General features: G+C 39.4%; 2 protein-coding genes across 2 annotated transcripts in view; one reads left to right on the forward strand and one right to left on the reverse strand.

Moving 5' to 3' along the window:
- QTRTD1 (queuine tRNA-ribosyltransferase domain containing 1) lies at nt 1–24065 on the reverse strand. The gene is made up of 9 exons (XM_004675206.2): nt 23988–24065; nt 17986–18206; nt 17209–17264; nt 15556–15632; nt 13946–14158; nt 8683–8882; nt 6469–6620; nt 4411–4528; nt 1–1954 (listed from the first exon to the last, which is right to left on the reverse strand). Exons 2-9 carry the CDS (start codon nt 18183–18185, stop codon nt 1723–1725), a joined length of 1248 nt encoding a protein of 415 aa, XP_004675263.1. The 5' UTR covers nt 18186–18206; nt 23988–24065; the 3' UTR covers nt 1–1722.
- A 286-nt stretch (nt 24066–24351) lies between these two features.
- Nucleotides 24352–27839, forward strand: part of KIAA1407 (KIAA1407 ortholog) — a 64544-nt gene continuing 61056 nt past the window's right edge. Inside the window, exons 1-2 of the mRNA XM_004675454.2 lie at nt 24352–24470; nt 27176–27214. Of these exons, the coding sequence (XP_004675511.1) occupies nt 24381–24470; nt 27176–27214 (129 nt within the window). The 5' untranslated portion in view covers nt 24352–24380. The remainder of the gene's footprint in view (nt 24471–27175; nt 27215–27839) is intronic.

Genomic DNA, 27839 nt, shown 5'->3' on the forward strand with positions numbered 1-27839 from the left:
ATTAAAGGCAAAAAACATTTTTCAAATGTTCTAATAAGACCTGGAAAAAAAGGACAATGCTAGGCAGGATTTTCAGTGTATTGAACATACATAAAAGCCACCAATTTTATATGTATTCTGGAATTTTTATTACTATCCCTTCAACAGTGGGTTTGGCATTAACAGTAATATAAACACACAACAAGCTCAATACAATATGTTTCAAAGATCCTTGAGAATAGACCAGTGTTCCATAAGAAACCCTTTCCATTGATGGAGAGATTATAAGAATGTCCAGAGTTTCAAAAATTCATGGACTTTCTTAAGCCACTAATAAGACAAACCCATCAATGGACACCCAACACATAAAAACATAGTAACCAAACAACAACTGCAAGCAATGGTCAGCGATGCCCATTAAAATGCACGAACAGCAAAATGGGAGACAAAAGTGAAGCCATTTTATTGGTTTTGTTGTTTTTACAAAAACTGTACATGTGTCTATATATTTGTATTTTATATACAAAATCTGACAAATATAGAAAATCACCTACCACACATCATCAACATGTTGCCCCTTTGGTGAGAGCAGAAAAATTTACAGAATCAGATGATGTGGAAAAGTCTTCCAGCCCACAAGATCTGCTGCTGCCAATTTACCAATTGCTTTAAAATCTACAAACCAAACCTATTCAGGCTTTCAAACACCCCTACGGTTGCCTGATACCTGACATTACTTCATTTTCATCAAGTAAACAGTGATCAATAAATAAGGACAATAGGGGCTATGACCCTGGTCTGAAACTGTTCCGCAAATATTATAGCTAGAATCACAGTTCATTTCGTCCTACCCACCATGAGTGTCCTACTCAGGAGGAAACAGGATGGAGAGGTTAAGTGATCTGCCCAGGTGTCACAGCTGAGTAGAACTGAAACTTGATCCTCTGATTGCCAGGGCAGGGGTCTATCTAAGTGAATACAAGATGAACGAATCTCCCCAATTGCTGGGGCTAGACTATAAACGGTTAGACTATAAGTGAGCCTGGAAGGTAGACCATAATGAATCTCTATGACCAGAGGAAAGCAGTTAGGCAAACTTCCTGCTTCTAACAGGCAACTGCACTAGCTCTAGAGAGACAAGTCACAAATAGGCCATGTGGCCCAGTGAAACAGTATGCCGTGGACCAAATGACCAGAGAGGCAATTGTAAGCCTCAAATTCCACCACGAATGCAAGCCTGGTCAAGCCACAAGTCATTTCTGATTGACAGCACTCCTGCGACAGCTTGAAAGGCAAAAGTGTCCAAAAGAAGCTCCTGAGGATATAAGGATTACAATAAACTTGTGAAACAATTCCTTCCCCAGCCAACAAGCATAAGTCCAGAGAAGTCATGCTACTCATCAACAGTCATCTCCCTTTGGCTCTAATCCAAGTCAGTGAGCCCTAACAGTTTCATCACACTCACTTCAAGAATGTCACTTCACATCTAAAGTGTTTGACTCAATGAGTCTCTACTGACTATAAAAGCAGCACAGAAATATTAAAGATCATAATTTATTCTTTCTGATCAATGCAGGTCATTTAAGTCCCTAAAAGAAATCTCAGCCACATGTACACATAGTCGCGATTTGAACAGACCTTACTCTCAACTATGAACGGTTAAAGCTGAGATCACTTCGCCTTCTCTTCTTCCCATCCTGCAACAGGCTCACTGTGAACCGTCAGACTTGCAGTCGCCAGGTCTCAAGATGCTTGCCTGCGGATGAGCTCTTTCAGTTCTGCCAGGCTGTCACTTTTCAGTGCTTCCCGGATGGCGTGGAAAAATCCAAAGTAGTGTTCAAAGTTGTGTATCATAAGTAGGACCCCAGCCAACAGCTCCTTGGTCACTAGCAGATGGTGGATGTATGCACGAGTATGATTTTTACAGCAGTAACAGGAGCACCCTATCACCACTGGGTCAAAGTCTTCCTGGTACCTGAGAAAGGCAGTCACAATAACATTTCAGAAAGTAAAGAACACAAGAAACCCACATCCTAGGCTATTTGTTCTGCTGATGCAGTAACCAATAGTCAATACCATCAAGGCTAATGTGACAGCACTATGGTCACATGTTGACAGAGCAGAGTGACTCAGGAGACTTCCTCTGATGACAGTCTCTGGGGCTGAGAGCTACAGAGGTCACATGCTCAGCTCAACTCCCTTATGTTGAGCTCAGTTAGTCACACTGTAAAGACACACAATGTTAGAAAATGGTGTTCTGGTGAATGACATTTCTTTCCGACTCACCACCAAAACTAGTATCAGAAGACATGATGCAACCTTTACTTGCTTGACTTTCTGAGTTCACAGAGCACTCTCACAAACAGTCTCACTCTAGCTCCGCAACCACCCTTGGAGATAGGCATTTCGTTTGTCTTTTCACTGATAAAGATTACTAAGGAGGTTAAGAGGAAGCCACAAGGCCAAGATTTGACTTCTGGCTCCCAGAATCCCTTGAACAAGTCCCTTCACCTTCCTCTGTGCCTTCATTTTCTCAGCTGAAATGAGTGTAATAAAACAGCCTATTTTTGAGTTGTTGCAAAAATTGAGTTAATACATAATAAAGGGCCCAAACACTGCTGGGCACATACTAAGCACTACATAGGTGTTGCCTGTCATCAGCTATTAGAAGGAATTAAATAACTTGGCCAAAGTCATTGACATTAAAAATGCTAGGGTCTGAACTCCAAGACTCTCCAACTTCAAGTGTCGATAATAAGAAAATACAATTTCCAGCTAAGTCTAAAATGTAAAAGGAATTAGTAACCATTTATATTCACCTGCCATTTCCAAAAGAAATGAACCACGTTAGAAACTTCTCCAGAATTTAACTATGGCAAAATCACCATTTCAGATCTACAATCAAGAAGCCCCTATAAACTTCTGTTTTGCAACCATCCAAGGCCAGGTAGGTTCATAGTCAGTTTTTGCTGACAAAAAGATAATTTTGGAGACTGGTAGGTTTTTACGAGCTCTTGCTCCTGTATCAGGGGAATGACCAGCTTTCTCTCTCAGCATGTCCCTGGCTGTCGCCTCCCCTCTATAGCCCCTGTGTACGTATGCGCACGCTCTGTGCTTTCTGAGCCCAGGTGGCAATAATTACAGATGCAAGTGCAAGACCTCAGGCGCTGGTCATAGATGCTCTTCATGGGAGGGCATAGAAGGCCCGAGAGCGTCACCTACTCTCCAACTGTAGAGCTAAGAACTAGGACCTTCAGTCTTTGACAGATTTTCAACTCCATACTATTATTAGACAGGCTAGTGTGAATCCCTACAACGTCCATTCATAGAAAACCAAAATATCCCAGCACAAAAAAACACTCACTGGTTCACTGATCATTACCACTTTTGGCCAAATGCAAATTTATAAAATACCACAGTTCATTCATAGAAAGGCATATATTTGATTGAGATTTATTTAAATACGTGTATGTATATATAAACACACACATATATATAAACACCAAGATGACTTAGTTCCTTCAATTTTTAAAAACTATCATGTTTCATCTTAAAATCTTTGTTTTGCTGTCATTAAAATAACCAGAAACAGGGCCCTCCCTAGTGGCACAGCGGGTTAAAGCACAGCTATAAGAAACTAAAGCCATTTCCACATGAGTTCAAACCCTGCCTGCCCTGGAGGTAACCCACATGGCGCCGCAGACCTCTCCTGAGAATTCTCCTGACCCGCCCGCTGCTTCCCTCAGCGGTGTACTTCATAGATCTGCCTGTTCTGCTCCCCACTCTGTCTCTGGTGAAGCCTCTCACAGCTCCTACCCCTCTGGCCTGTACTCCAGTTCTGTATGCACAAATAAATAAATCTTTAAAAAAATGAAAAAATAACCAGAAACAGCAAAAGACTTGACCAAACAATGGATTTAACGCTTGACGTTTCTATAAAATAGTTATTAGTTTTCTCTCAAAACAAAGTATACAAATCCATATGCAGAAAAAATTTTTTTCCAGAACCATATTTACAAAGGCCCCAATAATATCTCACTGTAAATATTGTATGAAATTACCAACTGAAAAGAGAACAGTTAATATAAACTTTTTAAAAAAGATCTTCTTAGGGCCCTCCCTTGTGGTACAATAGGTTAAAGTGCAACACTATAAGCTCTCCACAGCCTCTGCAGCATGAGTTCAATCCCCAACTAGGGAGCTGAGCCACATGGTGTGGCAGACCTCTCCCGACCTGCCTGCTGCTCCCCTCAGCAGTGTATTTAAGTACATCTGCCTGTTATGCTCCCCAATTTGTCTCTGGTGCATCCTCTCACCCCTCACACCCCTGGCCTGTACCCCAGTTCTTACAAATAAATAAATCTTTGAAAAAAAAAAAAAAGATCAATTTAGAAGTCAGAATTAAAATCTAAACTTCAAAAAGTTCCTTACTTTTTTTCCTTCAGATTAATTTCAAATGATGTCATTTCTTGGTTGTAATCAGTTGTTTTAATTTTCTTTGTTTGATCCACATATTGTATTTCTTCCTGTGTTCCATTTTGTTGCAGCACTAAAGGACAAACCAACAAAAAGCACTGAATGAAGATCAGATAACGAGTGGCCATTGGGAAATGTTATTTTTTATTTCATGTCCTTTGACCCTTTAATTTCACTCTTGAGAATTTAACTTGAGAAAAATGACACACAAAAAGAAAAACAGCAATGTGTACCAAGACGATCACTGCCCTAATGTGGATAATATAAAAGTTTGGAGATTTGACAATACCTAAGAAATAATAGTTATAAAATACGTAACATGCATTTACTGTGAAAAAATAATTTTAAAAAACCGTTGTGAATGTTTTTGTGTATATATGTATGTGAGAGAATAAATGAGCATGTGTTAGTTAATGTCTCATCATAATGTACAAATTAACTGTGTTTTAGAACTGCTTATGTTCCAATTAGATTAGAGTGGAATGTGGTTTTAATTCATGTCTTCCATGTGGAAACTCTGGACCTTGAGGAAATGCAGATTATACAGACTTAAGCAGGGATTCAAGTCATTCCCTTGAACTCTGCCCTTTAAGAAAGAACTTTCCTGGGGCAGCAAGAAAAACATCAATCACTATGCAAAGAGCCAGAAGCTATGAGCAGGAGCAAGTAGATAAGAACTATTTCTGGGAACAGTTAGAACAATCTCAAGGTTGGCACACAAAGAATAGACAGACAGTCCTAGGAAAGTAATTTTGTCCAGGTCAAAAGTATAAGACAAGTGTTTGGGGCACTGAGCATAGGGCTGTTAAAATTTTGCCACCATGCATTTGCATGTTGATGTGGAAAGCATAATAAACATTTTGGAAAATCCTTATCACTAGCTAAGTGGAATTGCTGCCTATATTAGGTTATTTATTGCTTTTAAAGATTTACTTTATGACTGGCAAAAGTCTTTAATTTACATACACACACAAATATGAACTTCAAAAAAAAAAAGTTCAGACCATTTGAGGTTTTGTAATCATGAAGAAAAGTGGCATTCTCTGACCAAAAAGAACCTGTTCCAGAAGTCAAGACTTAGTTACTATGTCCTGGTGGAAATGATTAAGTTTGTAAATTAAGCCATTAATATTTATAAAGTGTCTATGGTATGCCTACACATACACATTATGTAATGGTCTGTCTACAGGACAGAAAAATTGACCTATGTATTGACCAACCTGATTTAACTCTAGAAGTAATTCAATTTAGATTAGTGGTTAAGTTACTTTATAAAAGTGTAACATCTTCTGAATGAAACTGTAATCACTTGTGGGAAATGAACCGTTAAAGAAGTCCCTGTCTGAAGGAACACCAGGCATGCAACTTCCTCCTGAAAAACCAGGGAGAAATTTCAAGGGCGTTCAGTCCAAAGTCTGTATCCCAGTTCCTTTTCTACTGCCTTTTAAACGTCAGAATCTGCAACTGATTTTCCTGATTTCAGAAAAACTAAACAATAAAAGAAAATGGCAGTGCTTCAAAGCAATAATAGAAGAAAACAGCTTTTACATCTCATTGTGTAAAAAAAAAACCCAAAGTAATGCTGGGATCAGAGGGAATGAGACTCCCTGTATTTTAATAGCATGGGATTTGCAAAAAGCAAACAAGAACTCTCTTGTAGAAAAACGAATTAACTTTTACCAAGCAGTTCAAAGGTTTTCTTTTCTAAGATTTTCATCACTATTCACTTCTGAATGTTCTTTTTTTCAGGTTGTTAATAGAAGAGGTTTTGTTTTTCTTGGTTCTGCTCACTACAAAATCACTTCCTAATACTGATGAGCTACATGTATAGTATTAAGTACCTACTTTTGTGTGCCAACATGCCAGGGCGTATAGATAAGAAACAAAGATGTCATTTTATAAAAGGTTGGCTTGATAGTATGCACATATTTCTGACTTGTGACTGAAGCCAAAAATTAAGAGGAAACAGAGGAAACTCAAGGATAACACAGAGATTAAGTTCAAAAGACCTACATGTCTCTTCAGGATTCGGCTGATAATCAAAGCTGAAAGTTAGGGCACATCCCCGCTCTGTCACTTGATAAGGGAAAAAACTCTCAAATAAGTCCACCCCTCTTTCAATGCACTCAAGCACTTCATCTGGCCGACTAATTCCACAGATGAGCCTGTGAAAATAACAAGAACAGCAACACAAAGACAATGCCTCATGAGTGATCTCCGACACTGAAATCCTCCTCCTGATCACTGTCTTCTGTTCTTCAGTCTTCCCAGAGGATATTAGTAATAAAAGTAATAATAATGAATTTCCAGTCTGGGTTAGTGCGGGAGGTAGCAGATCATAAGGTGTGATAGAAAGACCTAGATTTGAATCCTAACTCTGCCCTTTATTTACTTGCTGTGTTAACTTTAGGAAGGTTTCTTAACCTCTCTGAGTTTCAGTTGGCTTATTTTTAAAACAAAAGGAATCTACACCTAACAGAGTCATTCTAAGGATAAAAGAGATCTATGAAAAAGTATGCATAACTTCTGCCTTCAAAGAGAAACTCCTAAAAGATTAGTTTCTTTTCCATCCCATTCCTTCTGTGCAACCTCCCTAGTCTTATGTTAAACCATACAGCCTATATGTGCAAAGAATAGATTTTTTTAAGAGTGCAAAAGTGGGATTTTTTTCACTCTTAAACATGTTTTAAGCTGTACCTTGCTATAATTCTTTTTTAATAACTGGCTCAAGAAAGTCAGTTTTATCTACTACATCCCTCATAGGTTTATTTATAAAGCAACTCTTGTTCTCCAAATTTCAACTCTGGCCACAGGACCTAACAATATAGTTGGAGTTCTATTTTTTCCACCAATAAAGAGTCTGCACAGTGGAATGAAATGGTATTTTCAGAGGTAATAGGTAAAGCATCCTGAGAGTTTTATTAACACTCAACCAGGTTTTGCCACTGAAACTAGACGGGGAGATTCACTAAATCAGGGTTGGCTGGCAGGTGCTGTTTTTTTTATATTTGTTTTTCTATCCACCCACAATCCCTCTTTATGAACTGGAAGAGAAAAACTTATCAGCTTCCTGATTTCTGAAAGAAGTCAAAGAAAGGGCTTGTGTTATATTAAACAATCAGAACATTTAAATTTATGTTGATTTTTTTGACTCAGTTTTAGGACTCCATTCCAACTGAAACTGGCTTTTCTGCACACTTACAGAAAGAAAAACAATCCTAGCTTTCAAATCCAGTAACAAACATCTGTGAACACTTACCTAAAAGAAGTGTAAAAAATGATTAGAAACACTAGTGTTACATTGTTGTTTTCACCAGAAAAAAATAAGAACAAGACGGGGAGAAACAGAGAGAACGAGGTTAAAATTGGGGGGCAGATGCTGCTTTGTGTGACAGAAATAGATCACCGTGGCTGATGTTCCCACAACATAAACATGTGTCAAAATTCACTGATCTATAGATAAGACTGATATACTCTAAGTTATACCTGGATTTTTAAAAAAGTAATAAAATGGCATAATACTACACACTAGTCCTAAAGTATAAAGCAGCACCCCATAGTGAAACATGTTAATATACAGGTAGTAAAAAGCGTATATATAGTCACCTCAAGTGGTATAAAAGACTAGCCCTTTTTTAAAAAGAAGAAAAACCTTGGGTAGTCTAATAAGATATCAGACACACTCAGAAACTTGGAATTTGTAGCTTTGCATCTTATAGATCTTCTCACATTGTGGAAAGAAACAACTCTACTAGTACTGCCAGTTCCTTCGATTTAAAAAAAAAAAAAAAAAAGACACCATTCACTACTGGTCTCCAATAGAAGAATTCCTTAAAAGCCCCATTTATCAGTGGAGTCCGTCTTCATTCCTTAGGGTATCCCAGATTTGTCTTCAACCTTTCCTGATTAAGGTCAGAATTCCACATGACTTTGTATTTGTCCCCAGGCTGGTACCACATCATAAGGAAGAAAGAACAAGCACTGTGTTTACTACAAAATTGAGGGGAATCGGTCTAACACTTGTCTTCACTTACAATGAGGAACACATGGCATCTGTCTTCTGGTCTATTGTCTAAAATCAAGGGCAGGCTGGCCTTGAGGAAAACTCCCTCTACAGTGTTCTCAGCAGAAAGGCCTCAGTCTAGAAAGGACACACTCAAACTACCACCCCCTGCACTCCTGCTCTGAAGCTCCAAGACCTGGCCCGCATCCTAACCGAACACTAGCCTGGGTTTGTCCTCTGGCAGCTCCACAGTCACTGATGACAGCAAGTGCAGTCTGCTCTCCAGGGCTGCTGGATCCCCTTGAAAGCCATCTAGGAGGAAGCCACCCACAGGCCGCAGAGCTGTCTGTCGTGCTGACCTCAGCCTCTCCTCCAGCACGTCTCCACCTTCAATCACGCCAATGATGGTACTTTTCTGTAGGCCCTAAGAAAGAATAGGTTGTTTTGAACCATTTCCAGTAGCGGAGGTCTATTTAAATGAACCTTACACGGATGCCCAGTGCACAGAAGAACCCTGGGGACCGCTACAGTGGCAGGGTGCAGGGGAATGGTATCCCCTCTCCCCAAGAACAGTAAGCGCTCCAAAGAATAGCTTGAAAGCCATTCAAACAGGTAAGAAGAAACCGAGGCAGTCAATACATGTAGTCATGTTTTAGCTTAGGTTAGCTTAAATTAAATGCACACTAAGCAGGGACAAAGGGAACAGTTTAAACTTGTTTAAGTAACTGCCCAAGCCTACCTTCAAGTCTCTTCAAAGATAACTTTAGGAACCTGGGAATTGCGTGGTTAGGATAATTGACTATCCATTTATAACTACCATCCTCAAAAATAAGTTTCAGATGGACTAAGACCTACACATAAAAAATAAATAGTTATACAAATATTAGAAGAATATATTGAATATGTATATAATTTTAGGATAAGAAAAGCTTTCCTAGCTTACAGGAAAAAGCTAACATTGTGAAGTATTAAAACTTCTCTAGTAGAATATGCTATAAACAAAAGCAAAAGAGAATTTACTTTTTGGAGGAACAGATAGAGGCCTACACCACAGAAAAAACTCCAACAAATCCTCTAAGGAAATGACAACCCTGTAGAAATCCAGGCAAGGCTGTGAGCAGAACTTCAGAAAAATAAATGTGCCTGCCCTGTACTCACATGGAGAACTAACTAAACCTCACCAGTAAGGAAACACAAATTGAAAACAATTAGATAGCATTTGTGCCCATCACAGTGACAAACAAGTTCAAAGACAGATAACAACACAGTGGAGGTGAAAGTATAGAGAAACAGCACTTACACACTCTGATAACTTGAAAGTACAATTAGTTCAGCCTCTTGGGAGGGCAAGTAGACAACACTTATCAAAATGTCAATGCTTTTATCTTTATATCCTAAAGTTCCATTTCTAAGAATCTCTCCTACAAATAAATTCATTCATATGCACCAAGGCATTCTTACAAAGATTTTTAGAATAACAAAACAATGGAACAATCTAAACACCCATCAATAAAGTAAAGACTTAAGTAAATCATGGTATTTTCATAGTATGGTTTTCCATGCAGCTGCTTAAAAACAAATGGAGTAGCTATAGTAATATAGTGATAGATGCATTAGCAGGGATAAAATTTCCAAGATAATGTCAAACAGAAAACAAGAACATATTTGAATATATGATTGCATTGGTATAATTAAAACGACATAAAGGTATGCATATATATGTAATACTATATGCATGTAACTATAAAAAATAAAGTTTGCAAGGGGAACCCCAGAAAAGCAGAGTCACTGGTAGAAGACAGGAATGAGGAAGGGGCCTGACAAGCTGTGAAGAGACAATTTCATTACTTAGTTTAAGCAGGAGGGATACAGACTATTTCTCCAAAAAAAAAAAAACACTTGGCTGCTGTGTAGAGAATAAATTATGGGTGAGTATGGTTAAAAGGCGGGGTAGGGAACAATTTGAATAAAAGCAGGATGAAAGCAGTGGTTGGCAATAGGGTGAAATCCAGGAGCTATGATTAACAACTTGAATGATCAGTGGCCTGCAAGGTTTTGGATGACTCCTGGCTGCTGCTTTGGAAGTCGAAGGAGAGGGTGAACAGAGAAAAAAAGAAATGAGAGTGAGGTGAAATGATTACCCTGTTTTATATATTGAGTTTAAGGTATCAGACAGATGTACAAATCTAATTATTGAATGTTTAGGCCTCAAGTTATAGACAAGTATCACAAAAATGTGATGCCCAGGCTGAAATGAGCTGCTGCTTCCACAGCAGACTGACAGACTGCGCTCTCCCTGCTGCACTAGAACATGGGCACGTGGCTCCCAGCAGCACCTTGATAAGACACTCAGTTGCCATCGAGAGAATGTATGGAGGAGAACAGAGCCTTAGGGAACTTCAAAATTTCAGGGCATCTACAAGAGGATCCAGTGAGTAAGACGGACGACGTGTGCAGACAGTTAGACATGCCTCTTTACATAGCACAGCCCTATCTGGGAACTTCCTTTTCACATGTGAAAGAAGGATGATCATATACTGCTTGTTTAAAAGGGAACACACATAAGAGTGAAGGAAGGCATTCTGTCAAGACAACAGCATAAGCAAGGGAACAGCAAGAAAGGCTCACCTTCAACTAATACATGAAACTGTGTGAAATGATGACACTGATTATAACATAGAAGAGTAACTCATCTGGCCTTCCTAGTAATCATGCTCTGTCACACTCCCTGTCCTCCTTTCTATGTATCCAAACTTACTCGTGCTACAAGGAGAATCAATGGCTGAAAACAATTGCCAGAAGCAACACTAATAATTCAGATGAACAGCCATGCCACCATACTAAGCTGAGCTGCTACTGAGCATTCTATTCAGAATAACAACTATGTGTCTTTTTTTTTTTTTTTAAAGATTTATTTATTTAGGCCCTCCCTGGTGGCGCAGCGGGTTAAAGCACTGAACTGAGAAGCTAAAGCCACTTCCGCATGAGTTCGAATCCCGCCTGCCCCGGAGGAGACCTCATGGCGTGGCAGACCTCTCCTGACCCGCCCGCTGCTCCCCTCAGCAGTGTACTTCGTCGATCTGCCTGTTCTGCTCCCCACTCTGTCTCTGGTGAAGCCTCTCACCGCCCCTGAGCCTCTGGCCTGTACCCCCGTTCTGTATGTACAAATAAATAAATCTTTAAAAAAAAAGATTTATTTATTCATATGGAACGGGGGTACAGGCCAGAGATGCGGAGGGTGAGAGGATTCACCAGAGACAGAGTGGGGAGCAGAACAGGCAGATCGACGAAGTACACTGCTGAGGGGGGCAGCGGGCGGATCAGGAGAGATCTGCCACGCCATGTGGATCTCCTCCGGGGCAGGCGGGAATCGAACTCTTGTGGAAGTGGCTTTAGCTTCTCAGTGCTGTGCTTTAACCCGCTGCACCACCAGGGAGGGCCACAACTATGTGTCTTTTAATTATTTCATGTATATTAGCTTTACTAGACACGTTAAAATTTTTTATTATTAAACTCAAGAAAATATTATTCCTCAACCCAAGGTATATGGCCACAGTAAGAACTAATCATTGCTCAGGATTATGCCACATGAATGATCTCAAACACCGAAATTTTCCTCCTGATGACCATCTTCTGTTCTCCCACCTCTGCCGTCTCCTAGTGAACAACATATCCTTTCCCTACTAAATTAACTCTGCGATCAGGATCCCTTATTCACCACTACCGCTTCATCACCTGCACTCCACCATAACAATTTACTGAGGGGTTGGGATGTGTCAGGCATTCTGCTATGTGATACAGATAGAAAAATGACACATAGAAATTGAGCATAAGAGCTCACTCTAAGAAGACAAGTGCATAAAGAAATCACAGCAGTACAATATGAGTGAGGCTATTCTTCAGCTACATACAAACTCAAGGGATAGCAACAGGAGAACAGAAATTCCAGGAAGGGTCAAGGACAGATTCCAAGAATGATAAATGGGATGAAATAAGCTGGATCTGAAAGCAAGAGAAGGAAAATGGCTGATGAAAAAAGGAGAACCGGTTAGAAAGAAGTCTGTGTACAGGCACAGCGGAATAAAACCAGATAAGACCCCAGGTAACTGCAACTCAGAAGGGCCACAGGATGGGCCGCAGGAAAAAGCAGCCAGCACTGAGTTGAAGGAGGGAGCAGAGGCCAGCTCACAGGACGCATCCGAGCTGCAGAAAAAGTGAAGTGCAGAATCATTCAATTCTTTTAGGGCAGTAGGCAGAAAGTTCATATTTGTGCTTGCAAAAATCTCTTTGATAGCAGGACTAAAGATGGGTTAGGTAGAATCGAGCCTAGAGAAAGTACAGACAATAGAAAGGTAACTCTCTATATGAAAGATGATGAGTTCTTTATTATATCTTAAAGTGCTGGTAAGAAGGAGAAGGGGACAGACTGTAGATATATTTAGTTAGATCGAATCAAAGGAGTGAATAAATTATATATTAAAGCAATGAATAAATTGTATATTAAATGGTGTATTAAAGATAATCTTGACAAAACAAGTCAGCTGACACAGATCTGAGACATGGCAGGGACCCAAGAGGAAGGGGTCAACACAGAGGAGGAAAGAGCACAAGGAACTGTGTAGAAGGATCATGGGTGCTGTGGTGGAGGACTATATCTGAGGGGAGAAATCAAATACTCCAGAAATTAACAATGTAAGAAAATAAATATTAAAAAAATAAACATTAATAAATAAAGTAAAAGCAATCTTGAAAGCCTCAAATTTCTGGGTTAAGGAACTTAGCAGATGCCATGAACTAACAGAATATTGATGGAGAGTGAAAGGAAGAATGAATTTGAGGAGATAAGAGAGAGTTCGGTGATCGCTGACTCTGAGGTACCTGGAGGGATAGTCTAGTGACAGAACATGCTAACGCCCTCTTATGTAATTATGAAGTTAAGCAGAGTGAACTTGATAACATACAATTTTAGGATTAGTCATCAGTTAAAACAAGGGAAGGCTCCAGAAAGAACACAAAGAGTTGGCTAGAAAGAGAACCTAAGACAGAATCCTAGAAAGTAACAATACTGACAGTTCAGGAAGGAAAACTAAGAGAGCAAAAGAGACCAAGAAATGAAGTGCAGAGAAAAAGTGCTAACAGGGAATGTCAATTATGGAGAGGTTCGTTTTTAAAGATTTATTTATCTATGCACACAAGAACTGGGGTACAGGCCAGAGGTACAGGGGATGAGAGGATTCACCAGAGACAGTGTGGGAAGCAGAAGAGACAGACTGCCTGAAGTACACTGCCGAGGGGAGCAGCAGGCAAGACAGGAGAGACCTGCCATGTGGGTCAGCTCCCCAGCAGGGAATCAAACTCACGCTGCTGTGGCAGTGGCTGCCAACAGCTTCACGGTGCTGCACCCCCAACCCGTTGTGCTACCAGGGAGGGCCCAATTATGGAGAGTTTCTAAGATAACAGGAGTAGTAACAAGTGGTGCTGCCTTACCTCAGCCTTTTCCTGTAGCCGAAGACAATGATCCAGGAATAGAAGTGATCGGTCAACAGACTTTCTGGCTCTTTTTATGGAAGTTGCTTCCGAGCAAGATGCCTCTCCATCTGACAGGCACTGGAACCAGTCTGGTTGTAGCGCTTGCTGAATTGCCATGAATTTGGCAACAGTCATTTCTACTCGTCCTCCAACACCCCAAACTGACACAGACTGGCAAGATGATAAGGAATCAGAAAGAGTAAAACATAAATAAAAAGAAGGAAAATGATAAATACTGAGACTAATTCTTTACCATGTATCCTAGACATGGTGCATGTAAGAGCATTCTTGTACCGTACTAAATTCTCTAGGATCCTCCCAGCTCAGAGACCCTTCAATGACTGTACAGGCCAGCTTCTGTACTGACACCTCAGAATTCTGTTCTACTTTTTTAGTTCGGTCTCCCATTCTCCCTTACCTTGCCACACTTAGTGTTCCTCACTACACAACAGACTTGGATTATTTTAACTTTCAAATAAAACACCCTTCTCCCCTCCTTTGCCTGGTACAATATTGTGCATCCGTCAAGATACAGAGTTCATATATCATCTAATGAGTTTGCAAATCTTCATGGACAAAAATCACTCACTCACTATTTTAAGCTCTTAGAAAAATGTGTGCTTATTTCTTTTATACAAAAGGTAGTCTATCATACTAATATATATTTCTCTGACTAGAATATCCCAGTTTCAGTTCATATCTGTGCCCCCATAGCAGAATATAGGGTCTCATGCATTATTATACAAATAGATGGGGAGGTTGCATCTTATTTTTGAATTCTTTCCTAAGAATTCAAATAAGTCCTCTGTCCCTAAAAGTGGGATAGATATATTAGGTTGAAATATTTCCTTCTGAATTCAAATTATAACATAAAAAGGAGTGTAAAGCACAAGAATAAAAGTTATCTTAGGTAAGTTAACAGATTTAGTTGACATCAATAAAGTGGGTGTTAGAAAAGTACCTGCGTTTGTAAAAAGAAGTATATACTGAAGCTCTGTTAGAATGCTGTCCCTGGGGACAATGAAATGAGGCCATGTCTCCCCCCTTCATTTAAAAGGGAAAACTTCTAATGAAGGTCTTTTGATACTATTCTTCACTAGTTAAACTCTCTTGGCTGTGGATCCAGCTTTTTCAAATTCTGTTCTAGAAGCAAGCAGTATTACATTGAGGTTCTACTATATATAGTTATACATGTGATAACACTCATCAGCAACTTTCTCCACTCTTCCTGAGGTTGTTAAAACTGAAAATAAAGCATGGCATCAAAAGACTTGTTTTCTACCATCAGTGCAATTTCTTTTTTGGGAATGTACTTAACCCTTCTTCACCCCAAATTTTTGCAGCAACTGAAAAGCTGAGGATACATTCCTTACTTTAACCCCATCCTTAGCCAGCACTACTCTAACACCTACAAGCCACCCAGTCCACTATATTCATAAAAATAAAGAAGGCATACGGGGGTCAAGAATGGGTCAGCATCCCAAGCAGCAGACCCCAGCATCTGAGGGCTAGGGAAGGCTGACTTCCTGGTGCAAAGCTGTAGACTTAGAGGCCTTCGAAGAACACACCTTGTTTGTAACATAACCAGATGGAGAAGGGCTAACTGGATCATGCAGTGAGCAGTATAACAGTGACTCTGGCATGCCTGTATAAAATAAAAAAAAAAAAAGAACCACTGAAAGTACTTAAGTTAATAATTACATTGTGTTACAATAGAGAGCAGTTGCATACTGTATATACAGGACAAAGTAACTCTAAGCTCAGAAAATTTCTCCTACCTGATCTTAGAATTAAAGGAAGCTTATCAACATGAACAGAAAAATTTTAAACCTACAAATCTAAAAGAATTAAATGCAAAAGTTCATGTCTAATGATAATGAGTTTGCAAAAAAAAGTATATCTTAAATCATAAACTATATGAAATGGTGAATGATACACTGTGTCTACTTGATTTGTTTTAAAGAAGAATTTAGTATCAACTATGTTTATTCTAGATACCACTGGAAAGGAATGAGCTACTAGAAAGGTGAAGTGATAACGCTGAAAGGTGACCTAACAATAAAGCCATCCATAGCATGGGTTCTCATGGAATCAAAGGAAGCTGTATGATCTACAAATGGACCTCACTTTCAGTAAGTTTCATTGATTTAAGAAGGCATTTTTTGGATTTTTCAATCAAAAAGATAATCATTTTTTTAAAATCCAAAAAGATGCTTAGTTAACCATATGTGCTTAAATTCCATATGCTAGCCAGTATTATCATAAGAAAAAAAAAGGGTTTCACTGAAAAAAGACCAAAATAACAAAGCATGTTAAAGAGAAAACCTCTGCAGGCTTTTACTTTATTTTGTACAATTTCAATTATTATAATTAACTCTAGAGAGCTTTATATTAGCTATTTTCACTTAATTACATGTTTGTATGCATTAAAGATGGTTATTAAAATTGGTCTTAGATAAAGGAAAACGATATCACATAAATTCCCCTACTGAAATATAGGGTCTGCAACAACCAACAAGTCGTCATGCAGTTTCCTTCAGAAGCAGAGGACTTTGCCAATTGGATTTTCACTCAATTAAGTGAGTCCTACATTTGGGGAAAAGCTGCAGAAGGAGGTCTAGAATTGGCTCTCTAGCTGTCACTGCTAAGCTTTTCCTATAAATAAGTGGACACGCACATCTGCATATAAAATCCTATTTCTAGAACTAAAGATACTATTAACATATCAAATATATGAACTCTTCTTCACCTTCTGCCTTTTGCTCTAAATGCAAACAATGGGAAGCTTTGGATATTAGGCCTGTTTCCTGCAGTTTCTCACCTCTGGGTCTTTGCTCTGTGCTTGGAGTCTCTGTCCACGCCTGTCAACAGCACCACTGCCCCTCTCTCCTGACCTCGCTAACTCCTACTCCTCCTTGACTCAATTGTGGTATCATCTTCTCTTTCAAGAAGCCTTTCTTTATTCTGACCTCCTCTGACAGGTACCCCATAGCAGGTGATGTGGGCTCCCACGGTACATATACATCTCCTAATCCTGCAAACATAGTCTCCACACTTCACAACCACTCCCTGTTTATCTCCGGCCTAGGCAGGCTCTGTGTTCTGGAGGGCAGCAGCTGTTTCCTGTTCAATTTCTAATTTCCCAGGCAAAATCAACAGTACCTCCAAACTCCAAACTGACACTTTTAAGGCATATAACAAGTAAGTTATTTAATTTTTACCTATAAACTTTCCAACTCCTTCCTTAAATTCTGCCAAGACTTCATGATGTTCTGCTCTGTTAAGCAAAACAGGAAAATATATAACAAGTCATTCTACAAGCACTCTATACCACAAATTGAACAACAAAAACACACCATAATACAAAATCCCCACTCATTAAACTGGGTTTATTAGCTAGAGCACAGGTCTTCAATTTTCAGTTGCTTTACAATGATTCTGTAAAGAAAGAAACTGACAAAAATCAAATGCTTTAGTAGCATATATGGCCTGTCTTCTTCCTCTTATCCTTTTAAAACCACTATTAACACAATTCTGCAGTTATCTGATCATATAGCAGCTTTTTAAATTAAGAATAAAGTCAGGATGCACATTACACCAAATAATCTTAACTCTTTAGTTCTGTTTCCAGAACTAGCAACAACTAGTACTAACACCTGTGCAGAGGCAGAAGAAACTCTGACATTGATGCATGAAGACTGCCCCCTAGATGCCAAGTTCAGCAGTCCTGGAGCATTCTCTGCCCTGTCACCCCTGAGGACATGGCAACCAAGGCAGAATGGGATCACTGATTTGAGGGGAAAAAAGGTAGTTCCAACATGTAGCTCTGGCAGCCTATGACTTCCAGATTAGGGCCAGATGGTGTGTAATATTTTTCTCTTCTGATTTCCTTCTAAAAAATCTACAAATTTTGTACATATAAGCAAAATGTCTCTTATTCTACTGTATTTTATTAAGGTTCCCGAGTTGATACTTGCATGATCAAACTGAAGACTTACAGTGATGACAGTGTAAGCTGGGCCATGGCAGGCACCCTGTGGATTTTATGCAGCGTGTGATGGGTGAGGTGCGGGGCGGAGCCAGTCTTGGTGTACAGAAGGCAGCCAGGAATATCCATAGTGCCCTCTCCAGTTTTGCCCAGGTTTTTTATTTTCCCTAGACGACAGCCGTTAACTACCTTGGTAAGACTCAGCTTCATCTTAAGAGATTTCTCTAGATCCTGATTAAAAACAAAACAAAACAAGGAAGAGCATAAAATTCAGAAGGGGTTTCATGACATCTAAGGGCTATGCATTTACAGAGAAAGCAAACAATTTTAAAAAGTGATCACACGTTGATTACTAGTTTCTGTCTGTGGTTTTATTAGATAACAGGATAGGGGAATGGGAAAAGACACAAGAGAGAATGAGATGCCTTCCCCACACTCCCAAAGCAATAGGATGACATCAACCAGATCTAAATTCAGCCAGAGAAATTGTCAGAACTAATGAAAAATAAACAAATGGGAAGATAAAAGTAAAGACTAATCATGGAAAAAGTATCAGAAAGCCAAGGCTCCCTCTCAATCCTGAATGGAGAAAGTTACACTGCTGAGGTTACAATGATTATTATTTTCCTTCTTTCTTTATTTTCAAAGAAAATCAGGCAACACAGCAATTTTTCCGAATTACATTAAATGAAGAAAACAAGTTCCAAAATAGCATTCTGGGTTTATTAAAATATATAGGAAGATATACACTAAATACTAAACAGATTACCTCTTAAGGGGTGGGATTATTTTTTAGTTATTTGTGTATGGTGTCCAAACATTGGTGAAAAACCACCTAGGGTACACATTCAATTCATACACAATTAGTATTACTTCTATATTTGAGAGGGAAAAATACTTGTTTAAATAAGACTATAAAGATATACTTTCTAACTTACAAAGATACACAGAAGGGCAAAAAAAATCAGGAAATATAATTACTTTGTTGGACGCTGTCAATCATTACTCAGTAAAACAAATCCTGGATCTTCTTCCTGATATCTAAATGCACTCAAACCTTGTGACCATGCTTGGCATATACTGACAAATGTCACTGTGTACACCAACATTTTACAAGTGCCTCATTGTACATCTATAGCTAGAACCACCCCTGGGCTCAGTCTCTTTGCCACTTGGGCTTGGTCCATTTTTATTAGCAGATAAGTTATGTGAGCGACCCAACTTTAATCTTGTCCTCTTAAGTTTCATACTATATTATATACTCTGAAAGTCAACCATTGTTTAAGATGCTACCAAACAAACAGACAAATATTCTAGAATGAAAATATTACCATCTGGGAGAGTCATATATTCTTATATTGAAATAAAATAGTTACTATTGTGTTTTGGAATTTTAGAAATAAGATATTTCATGGTAAGCATGAAATATTATTTCAAGAAAGTCTCATTGTTTTTCTATGACCATAATTTTATTTACTATTTCAAGTTAGTAAAGACAGAGACATAAAAGTAAGTCATTGAAAATCACAGAAATGGAGACTATTAAGGTAACAAAGTTATGTTTTTAAAAAAATCAAAAAACTGGGCCCTCTCTGGTGGCACAACAGGTTAACAGTGCAACACCATGAAACTGTCTGCAGCCACTGTAGCATGATACCCAGCCAGGAAGGTGACCCACATGATGCGACAGACTTCCCCAGCCAGGGAGGTGACCCACATGGTGCGGCAGACTTCTCCTGACCAGCCCACCGCTCCCCTCAGTAGTGTATTTCAGTACATCTGCCTGTTCTGCTCCCCACTCTGTCTCTGGTGTACTCGGTCACCCCACCCAGCATCTGTGGCCTGTACCCCTAGTTCTTATATGCATAAATAAGTCTTTCAAAAAAGTTTAAACTATTTTTAAAATGATATTATACACTGAAAGAAAAACGCTTATACCAAAAAAATTACAAATACAATTATAAGCTAATAAGAATATACTTTAGAAATATAATACAAGAGTCATTACTTACACAAGGATATTCCATGTTGTTTTATCACATATTATATAGTACTGATTTCAGTGATAAAAGTATTTTTTAAACTAATGAGTTATAAAACAATTTTTAGCAAAATTAAAGGCCACACTTTGCAATCTAATTAAGTTCTGGGAATTGAAGCAGGGAGAAGGGGGAATACAGAGATGAGAAATAAACTTTAAAGTTAATGAATCAACACCTGTTATCCTGACTGACCATGACTGTTCTGGAAGAAACCAAGTATGGGCATTTTAATTTCTTAAAATGTAAGTACAAAGTAATGAAAATTTAATGGACCAGAAGTATCAAATACTGAATCACTGAAGCATCACCTATCCTTGCACACACCCATGAATAGAAGAAACAGTACTGTCTGGAGCTATTTCACAAAGCTTAGAGATAAGAATTTGCTGGTTCCTCCCATTTCTCCATAAATTCTATCTAATCTGAGTTGTTTGAAGTTGGCAAAGCACTTAAATTTACACTGAAGATGTATTTTGAAATTATGTTCATAAAACAGTAGGATGAACCTTCAAGGATAAAACTAAATAATATACTTGAAATGTAAAGTTTAGGTTTCTGCATGCTACCAATTTTTATATTTATCTCTCTCCTTCAAACCTATACTTTCAATTCTCCAGTTTAGTAATATAACATATTGACAAACAAAGACTGTGAAGAGCATGAGATAGTCTGCTTTTCTATACCGAGTTAACACAATTCAAAGTAAAATAAGCACAGTATTTTGTAATGTGTAATTGTCATTAGACTTCAGCAAAGCTGAAAAGAGTTTAGAGTCCCACCATTATTACACATATGCCAGCCTGAGAACACATCACCATCATCATGCCCTCTGCCAGTTACAATAACATTTGAATTTCAGCAAGATTAATCAGATTTAGTCCAGAACCCAAAACTCCCTCCCTTTTTATTACTATGCTCTTTTTATTGCAGCTTTTAAGTGAAAGTAAATCAAAAATGCTACAAAACATGTTTTTTTAAAGAATATCCTGCAACATACCATGACCACTAATTAAAGATAGAGGTAAGTTTTCAAAATTATATATGAAATCTGTGGAACAATGTCCTTATTCTGAAATATAAACTGCTTCTCAACCCCTTCAACCTACTCCAGAGAATGGAAGACAAAGTAGGGCTCCAAGAATGGCTTCTTGCTGTTTCTCAAAGGCCTCACAGGCATGAACTGCTTGGTGGGCTGGTCACGTCAGGATCTGGCCTTGTCCCTAGTTGTCCCTGCAGCTTGATCCTATCCCATTCTGGCACAAATCCATCCTCAGGATGACCCAAACACATCAACCTGAGCAACTAAAATCAGAAATCACATATTTACTCTGAAAAATGAAAAAGGGAAATGGACCAGTGAGTGCATTCTACCCTACAGAGTGCTATATGGACACTCAAATGTAATATAGTATGCACACAGAACCAAGAATAGGAAATGTAATAATTTTATACATAAAAGCAACAAAAATGAAGCCCACTGTTTCTCTCAATATAGCAAAAAGCAGATTTGCCAAGGGAAGGGAATAGAAGTATTTTCCAAGAAGGGAAAAGCAACTAGACCTAGGATATTCTTTAAAAAAACATGTTTTGTAGCATTTTTGATTTACTTTCACTTAGACTCTTGGTTGTCATGTGAGACCTCACAGTTCTATCCTTGTGGAAGGAAAGAATGAACATGTTATAGGAGTCTTTATCTTTTATTTTTTAAGATTTATTTATTTTTGCATACAGAACTGGGGTACAAGCCAGAGGTGCAAGGGCGGTGAGAGGATTCACCAGAGACAGAGTGGGGAGCAGAACAGGCAAACTGACGAAGTACACTGCTGAGGGGAGCAGCAGGCGGGTCAGGAGAGGTCTGCTGCGCCATGTGGATCATCTCTGGGTCTGAAGATTAAACTCTCATTGAGGCAGCTACAGCTAGCTTGCAGTGCTGCATCCTAAACTTTTGGGCCACCAGGGAGGGCCCGGAATCTTTATCTTTTAACAGAAGAGCTTCTACTGTGATTAATCATTCGCTCAATGCTGAAAGCATTTTCTCTTATCTACTCTTCCCACTCTTTCCTTAATGAAGACAGAATTTTCTTCATTCTCAATTCAAGGTCAGTCATTCTAAATCCTTGGTAGCTACTATAATCTTAGATGTAGAGATGGATTCTCTAGTCGATGTAATGTAAAAAATTTAAACCCCCTGCCTTTTAAGATGAAATTCACAATCTTCAGATTAGTATCTGAGTCCACTAGGTCAGCTGGAGAGAAAAATAACTCTCGGTTCTCTCCATGTGTATGATTCTGAGTCTGTGTAGTCATATTCTGCTGTTTGAGTTTCTTGAATCCCTCTCTAATCATGGTAAGCAAGAAAAAGTAAACAACTGTGTCTCAGAAGATATATTGTGAAAGGTAAATTGTGTGATTTTGTGTCTTGTGAAGATGAATGCAAACACTCAGAAATTTGAGGAAATCAAGAGAGAATGTACTGGATATTAGCATTTTAAAAAATAAAACTTTGTCCAAAGCTAGAAAAAACAAGTTTTCTTTTCCCCATCCACTGGTTTATGGAGGAGTGGGGGAGAATAAATAAAAATTGCTTAATACAGTAAGAGAAGAGGGAGAAATAAAAAACATATAAAAAATAGAAATATGAAATAAGTAGGTTCAAATATGTCAGTAATCACAATAAAAGTTAATATATTAATTTCAGTCATTTTAAATCAAAAAGGCAATAGTAACAGCTAAAAAGTTACTGGGCATTTATGTATAAGTGCTTCACATAGTAACTGTTAGTATGCATTATTAATTCAACCTCATAAGTTAGATGCTATTATTATGTACATTTTACAGATGAAGAAACTAAGGCTAGTAAACAGTTGGGAAGTGGCAAGACCAGGGTTCTGGCTTTTGAAGCTGTACTCTAATAGACTAGCAGCCTATTACTAGTGTCACCTGGTCCATAATCACATGCAATGTTTACTTACTAACTGTAATGTTAAGATATAATTGTATAGTCAGTTATCATTCTGATGTAGTGTTTGTACTGTTCTTGTTTTCCCTTACCTCCCCTCTCTGACTCTATCCATCCTCTCATCCTCTACGACCTATACACACTCAACATTTAAAATACATTTAAATATGCAATTTTCTGCGATGTTTTTGTCCCCGGAATACAAAATATGTATATTTCCTTTAAAAGAGTTGTAGAGACATCTTACCCTTTTAAAATAACCACTTTATGATACTGTAGTTACCTTTCTGAGGGGCACTCAAGTGACAAGAATCAAGTGCATATTCTATGACCGAGGTAACTGTGTGAAGGCACTAGCTTTTTCGACCTAATTTTTATTGATCTCAAGTCTACTTTGGCTTAAGTTTCTTGGCAGAATCTATATATAATGATTTTTTTTTTCACCAGTAAAACATTCCAATGACTTAAGTACTATAGCCCTCCCTGCTTGAAGAGTAAATCGAGTTAACTAAACTAGTTGCCTAAGGTCAAACCGCTACAAGGTAGCTCGGTCCAAAGCTTCCACTTTAAGTCTCTAACTCTCAAATCCATATATCCCAGAAGGAACTGTCCCCGGGAAACCCAGGCTGAATCAATAAGGATAGATTTATCTTTATTCCATGGGCCATTTCCAGGAACCCCAGCGCTCAGGCACTCATTCGAATGCCTCCCAAACCTCCCTAGCATTCTGGGAAGTCCAGGGGAAAAAAAAAAACTTCCGGTAAAGAACTTGACCCCAAGCAGAGACCCACTGAAATGAGGTCCTTTTCTCCGAAAGACAGAGCGAAGCTCACAAATTTGGAGACACCGTATACTACAGAAACCAAGAACCACCTGGAGACGCAGAGAAAGGAAGGGGAGATATGGCGCGAGTACTGCAACATAATCAGGAAGAGTCTGACGACTCTTGGGAAGCGACGCGGCTTCCCAACCTTTTAAAGCCCTCCCAAAATCAGGGAAGGGGGCACTTACCTGCAAACCCGTCAACTTTTTTGACCTTGAGACCCCCTTAAAACTCCTCACTGTCCGATACCACGTGTCGTGTTTGTAGAATTCCGGGTACCCTAAACCACCGCCTTTGGTGCGGAGCCAATCAGAGAGCATTGCGTCATCATCTGGCGCCAGAAAAGACAAAAGTAATATTAAAGTGAGCTCCAGTGCCCACAAGGCTGCTGCCGTTGCCCTGGGTAACCGAGCTAACGCCTTCTGCCTGCGCATAGCCTTCTGGGTGTAGTGGTTCTGTGGCACATCACACCTGCCTTCCCTGCAGACAATGGAACTACAACTCCCAGGGAGACCCGGAAGCAACCTCGGCAACGCGCGGCTGTTGCAGCTGTGGCGGAGGTCCGGGCCCGAATCTGGAAAATGCTGCTGGCACCCCAGGAAAGGTCCTCCTCAAGGAAGAGGACGGGGCTGAGTCGTTGGAAACTGCTTACAAGGAAGTCGAGTCCCAAGGTGATGGATCTTTATCGGGAGCTCTGGGGAAAGGGGACCTGCCTGGAGGCCAGCCGCAGCCCCGCCTTCCCTTCCTCCCTCTTCCCGCTGGGGCGTCCTTACCTAACTGGCTGCAAAGGCGTCAAAGCATGCTCTGCTTTGACGCCTTTGCAGCCAGTTTTACCCTAAATGAAGAAGGTCTAGGAACTTTGGGGTCTGGGTACATTATGGGTTTGCTGGACAGCAAAATAAAGAACAGTTTTCACCGACGTTTTTCTAAAACCGGAGAGGTCATGTCGTGCCCACCCAGGTGGAGAGAATTCGCGAACTCTTTCCCACTTCTCACCCGCACATTTTTTTTTGTTCTCGCTTTGTTATGCAAATTATAGAGGATCTTCTGCACTTAATTGATGGGAGATCTTCACATTAAATTCTCTGCTTCATAGCCCTCCCTAGTTTTGCATAAAATAAAGTGAATTCAGGAATGCAAGTGGATATTGAAATCTATTTATACTGACTGATTCACCTGAAAATTTCTAAATTCAACCAACATTCAAAAAATAGTACTTCGTATCCTTTACCTCTTCTGGTACAGTAGCATCCAAAGACTAGGAAAAGCTATACCCCCATTTTAAACTTGCATCATGTAAGTGACATGAGTGAGTCACAGTCATACGTGTGTGCTTTCCACAGATTACCTTTTTAACACTCACAAAAATAAATGTTTTCAATGTAAATGAGTACTAAAATGGTGCAGCTTCTCAGCTTTCAGATCTAGAGCAGTTTCACAGGTGCTTTTCACCCCTAAATTACACTTTCTTAAAAAAAATATCCTGTAGACATTTGGCCTTCCCGAGGGCCTAGGCAATTGTACTTACTGCTTATTCTAACTACCTGCTAAATAATGCACTGGGCATATTGCACCTGGTGAATATCTTGTCCCAGTTACTGGAGGGTGCACACAGGAGCAGTAGATTTGGAAAGGAGTTTGTCTTTTATAAGGAATATTATACCTAGCATTTATCCCGGTTCTTAACCCTTAGGAGCTTTTAAAAACAAGCAAAAAATTCCTCTTGCACTGTACCAGCTCCATAGTGGATTGAATCCTTTGGTTATAAGTACAGACTTGATGTTGAAAGGTAAGAATTTAGGATTATTTCTCAAGACTCTAAAAGAAGGATTTTGCTGCTAATGTCTAGAGGATAAAATGATAAAAACAAAGAGCTCCTTGAAGTTTAGTTATGTTTTTAATAGGCTCAGCACTTTCTTTGTTACAGTGACAAGACTATTCAGCAGTACAGCTGCATTAATTAGTTATTTCTAAGGGACTTTGCAGGTGAAGTCTTATGTAAGTGAAAAGGTGTATTATTATTCCTTTCCCTGTGCCATGTGGCAGTGTGCTGTTTAATATTCCCTAACTTTTAAAAAAAGCCCACCTGAATTATTAGCAAAACAAATACTTCCATTTGTTAAATGACTATTAGTGGGAATTCTGTAAGCTTCTGAGAGTTACAGAAAGTGAAGAAAAGAGATGTCCTACTGGTCTGATTTCCAATTTCAGGTTAAGATCTGACTGACCTAGGTAGAAATGTGACTTCTAACTCATTTATCCTTTGTAAAATGGTGGAATATTGATTAGCTCTTACCCCACCCCCTAGTTCTCATTGGACCAAATCATATCCCAATGCTAGGTAAGAGAGGAAAGCTTACTACACACAACTCCTGAAAAGAAGGGCTAATGAGAGGGTCACACCCTCCTCAAAGCAACTTGCTTCCCTGAAACTTGAGTAATTTAGCTAATTAATCAACTCTTTTTTGTTTTTTACAAGGAACATTAAATCTAGAATTTCTCTCTCTCTGATCTTAAGCTGGAGGAGCTTTAAAAAAAATACCCAGGCACCTACCCCAGACCAGTTGAATCAAAATCTTTAGTTGGCCTAGGCAAGTGATAAAAACAGTTAGAAGGTATCCCTGAGAAGTCTTCATATTTCTTCCTCCTTCCATCATTCCATGTTTTATTGTTACTGGACTTTTAAAAAAGATTTTTAAATGTTTTTATGTATACAGAACTGGGGTAGAGGCCAGAGGCACAGGGGCAGTGAGAAGATTCACCAGAGACAGAATGGGGAGCAGAACAGGCAGATCTTCAAAGTACATTGCTGAGGGAAGAGTGGAGAGGCAGGAGAGGTCTGCTTGCCATGTGGGTCACCTCCCTGGCTGGGGATTGAACTCATGCTGAAGGGGCTTCAGCTAGTTTCACAGTGCTGCGCTTTAACCCTTTGCAGCACCAGGGAAGGCCCATTATTGAACTTTTTTTTTTTAAAGATTTATTTATTTGTGCATACAGAACTGGGGTACAGGCCAGAGGCTCAGGGGCGGTGAGAGGCTTCACCAGAGACAGAGTGGGGAACAGAACAGGCAGATGGATGAAGTCCACTGCTGAGGGGAGTGGTGGGCAGGTCAGGAGAGGTCTGCTGTGCATGTGGTCACCTCGGGGTGGCAGGAATTGAACTCATGCAGAAGAGGCTTTAGCTTCTTAGTGCTGTGCTTTAACCCGCTGTGCCACCAGGGAGGGCCCATTATTGAACTTTTTAATGAAATGCTTCGAGAGAAAAAAAGCCACTTTCCCATATGCTACAGTGAGAAGGGTGGATTAGAGTGGCACAGTTGATAAAAATGTTCCTTGTGTTAATCTTGTATTAATATTCTGTATATATTTTCTACAGCCTGCTTTTGACCCTGACAATGTGGAACACTGGGCTGAGGTAAGAATGTTTTATAATTAAAGTAGAAAGAAATTAGGAGTTGGACATCAACAGATGAAAAAGGAATACTAATAGGGCTCTATTGTGCACATAGTTTGCTGTTTTTCTTCCCATGTGACTATATATGTTGCTTTGGTTTTGGTTTTGTTTCTTTCATTATTTGGTTGCTGTTCATTACAGTGTGAGTGATGAGTGAACAGATGTAGACATGCCCTTTCAAATGCCACAAGGATCACATGAGCAGGGGAGAAAGAACTTTAGGAGAGACCCCTGTGGCCTTGCTCAAATATTGGGAAAACTACAGTAGTTATATAGACTTATAGGGTCAACACATAGGTAAAAGCCATGTGTGCATCACAAGTAAGCCTTTCTACTGAGTAGAGCCATCCAAAAACAGAATAAGCATTCTCATAAAGAGATATGTGACCCTCCCTGGTGGTGCAGCGTGTTGGAGCACAGCACTGAGAATCTAGGGCCACTTCCGCATGAGTTCGATTCCCGCCTGCCCCGGAGGTGACCACATGGTGTGGCAGACTTCTTCTGGCCCGCCCACTGCTCCCCTCAGCAGTGTTCTTCGTCCATCTGCCTGTTCTGTTCCCCACTCTGTTTCTGGTGAAACCTCTCA

Source organism: Condylura cristata, unplaced genomic scaffold (assembly GCF_000260355.1).
Source record: "Condylura cristata isolate star-nosed mole 26May11 unplaced genomic scaffold, ConCri1.0 scaffold00003, whole genome shotgun sequence".
NCBI lineage: Eukaryota > Metazoa > Chordata > Mammalia > Eulipotyphla > Talpidae > Condylura > Condylura cristata.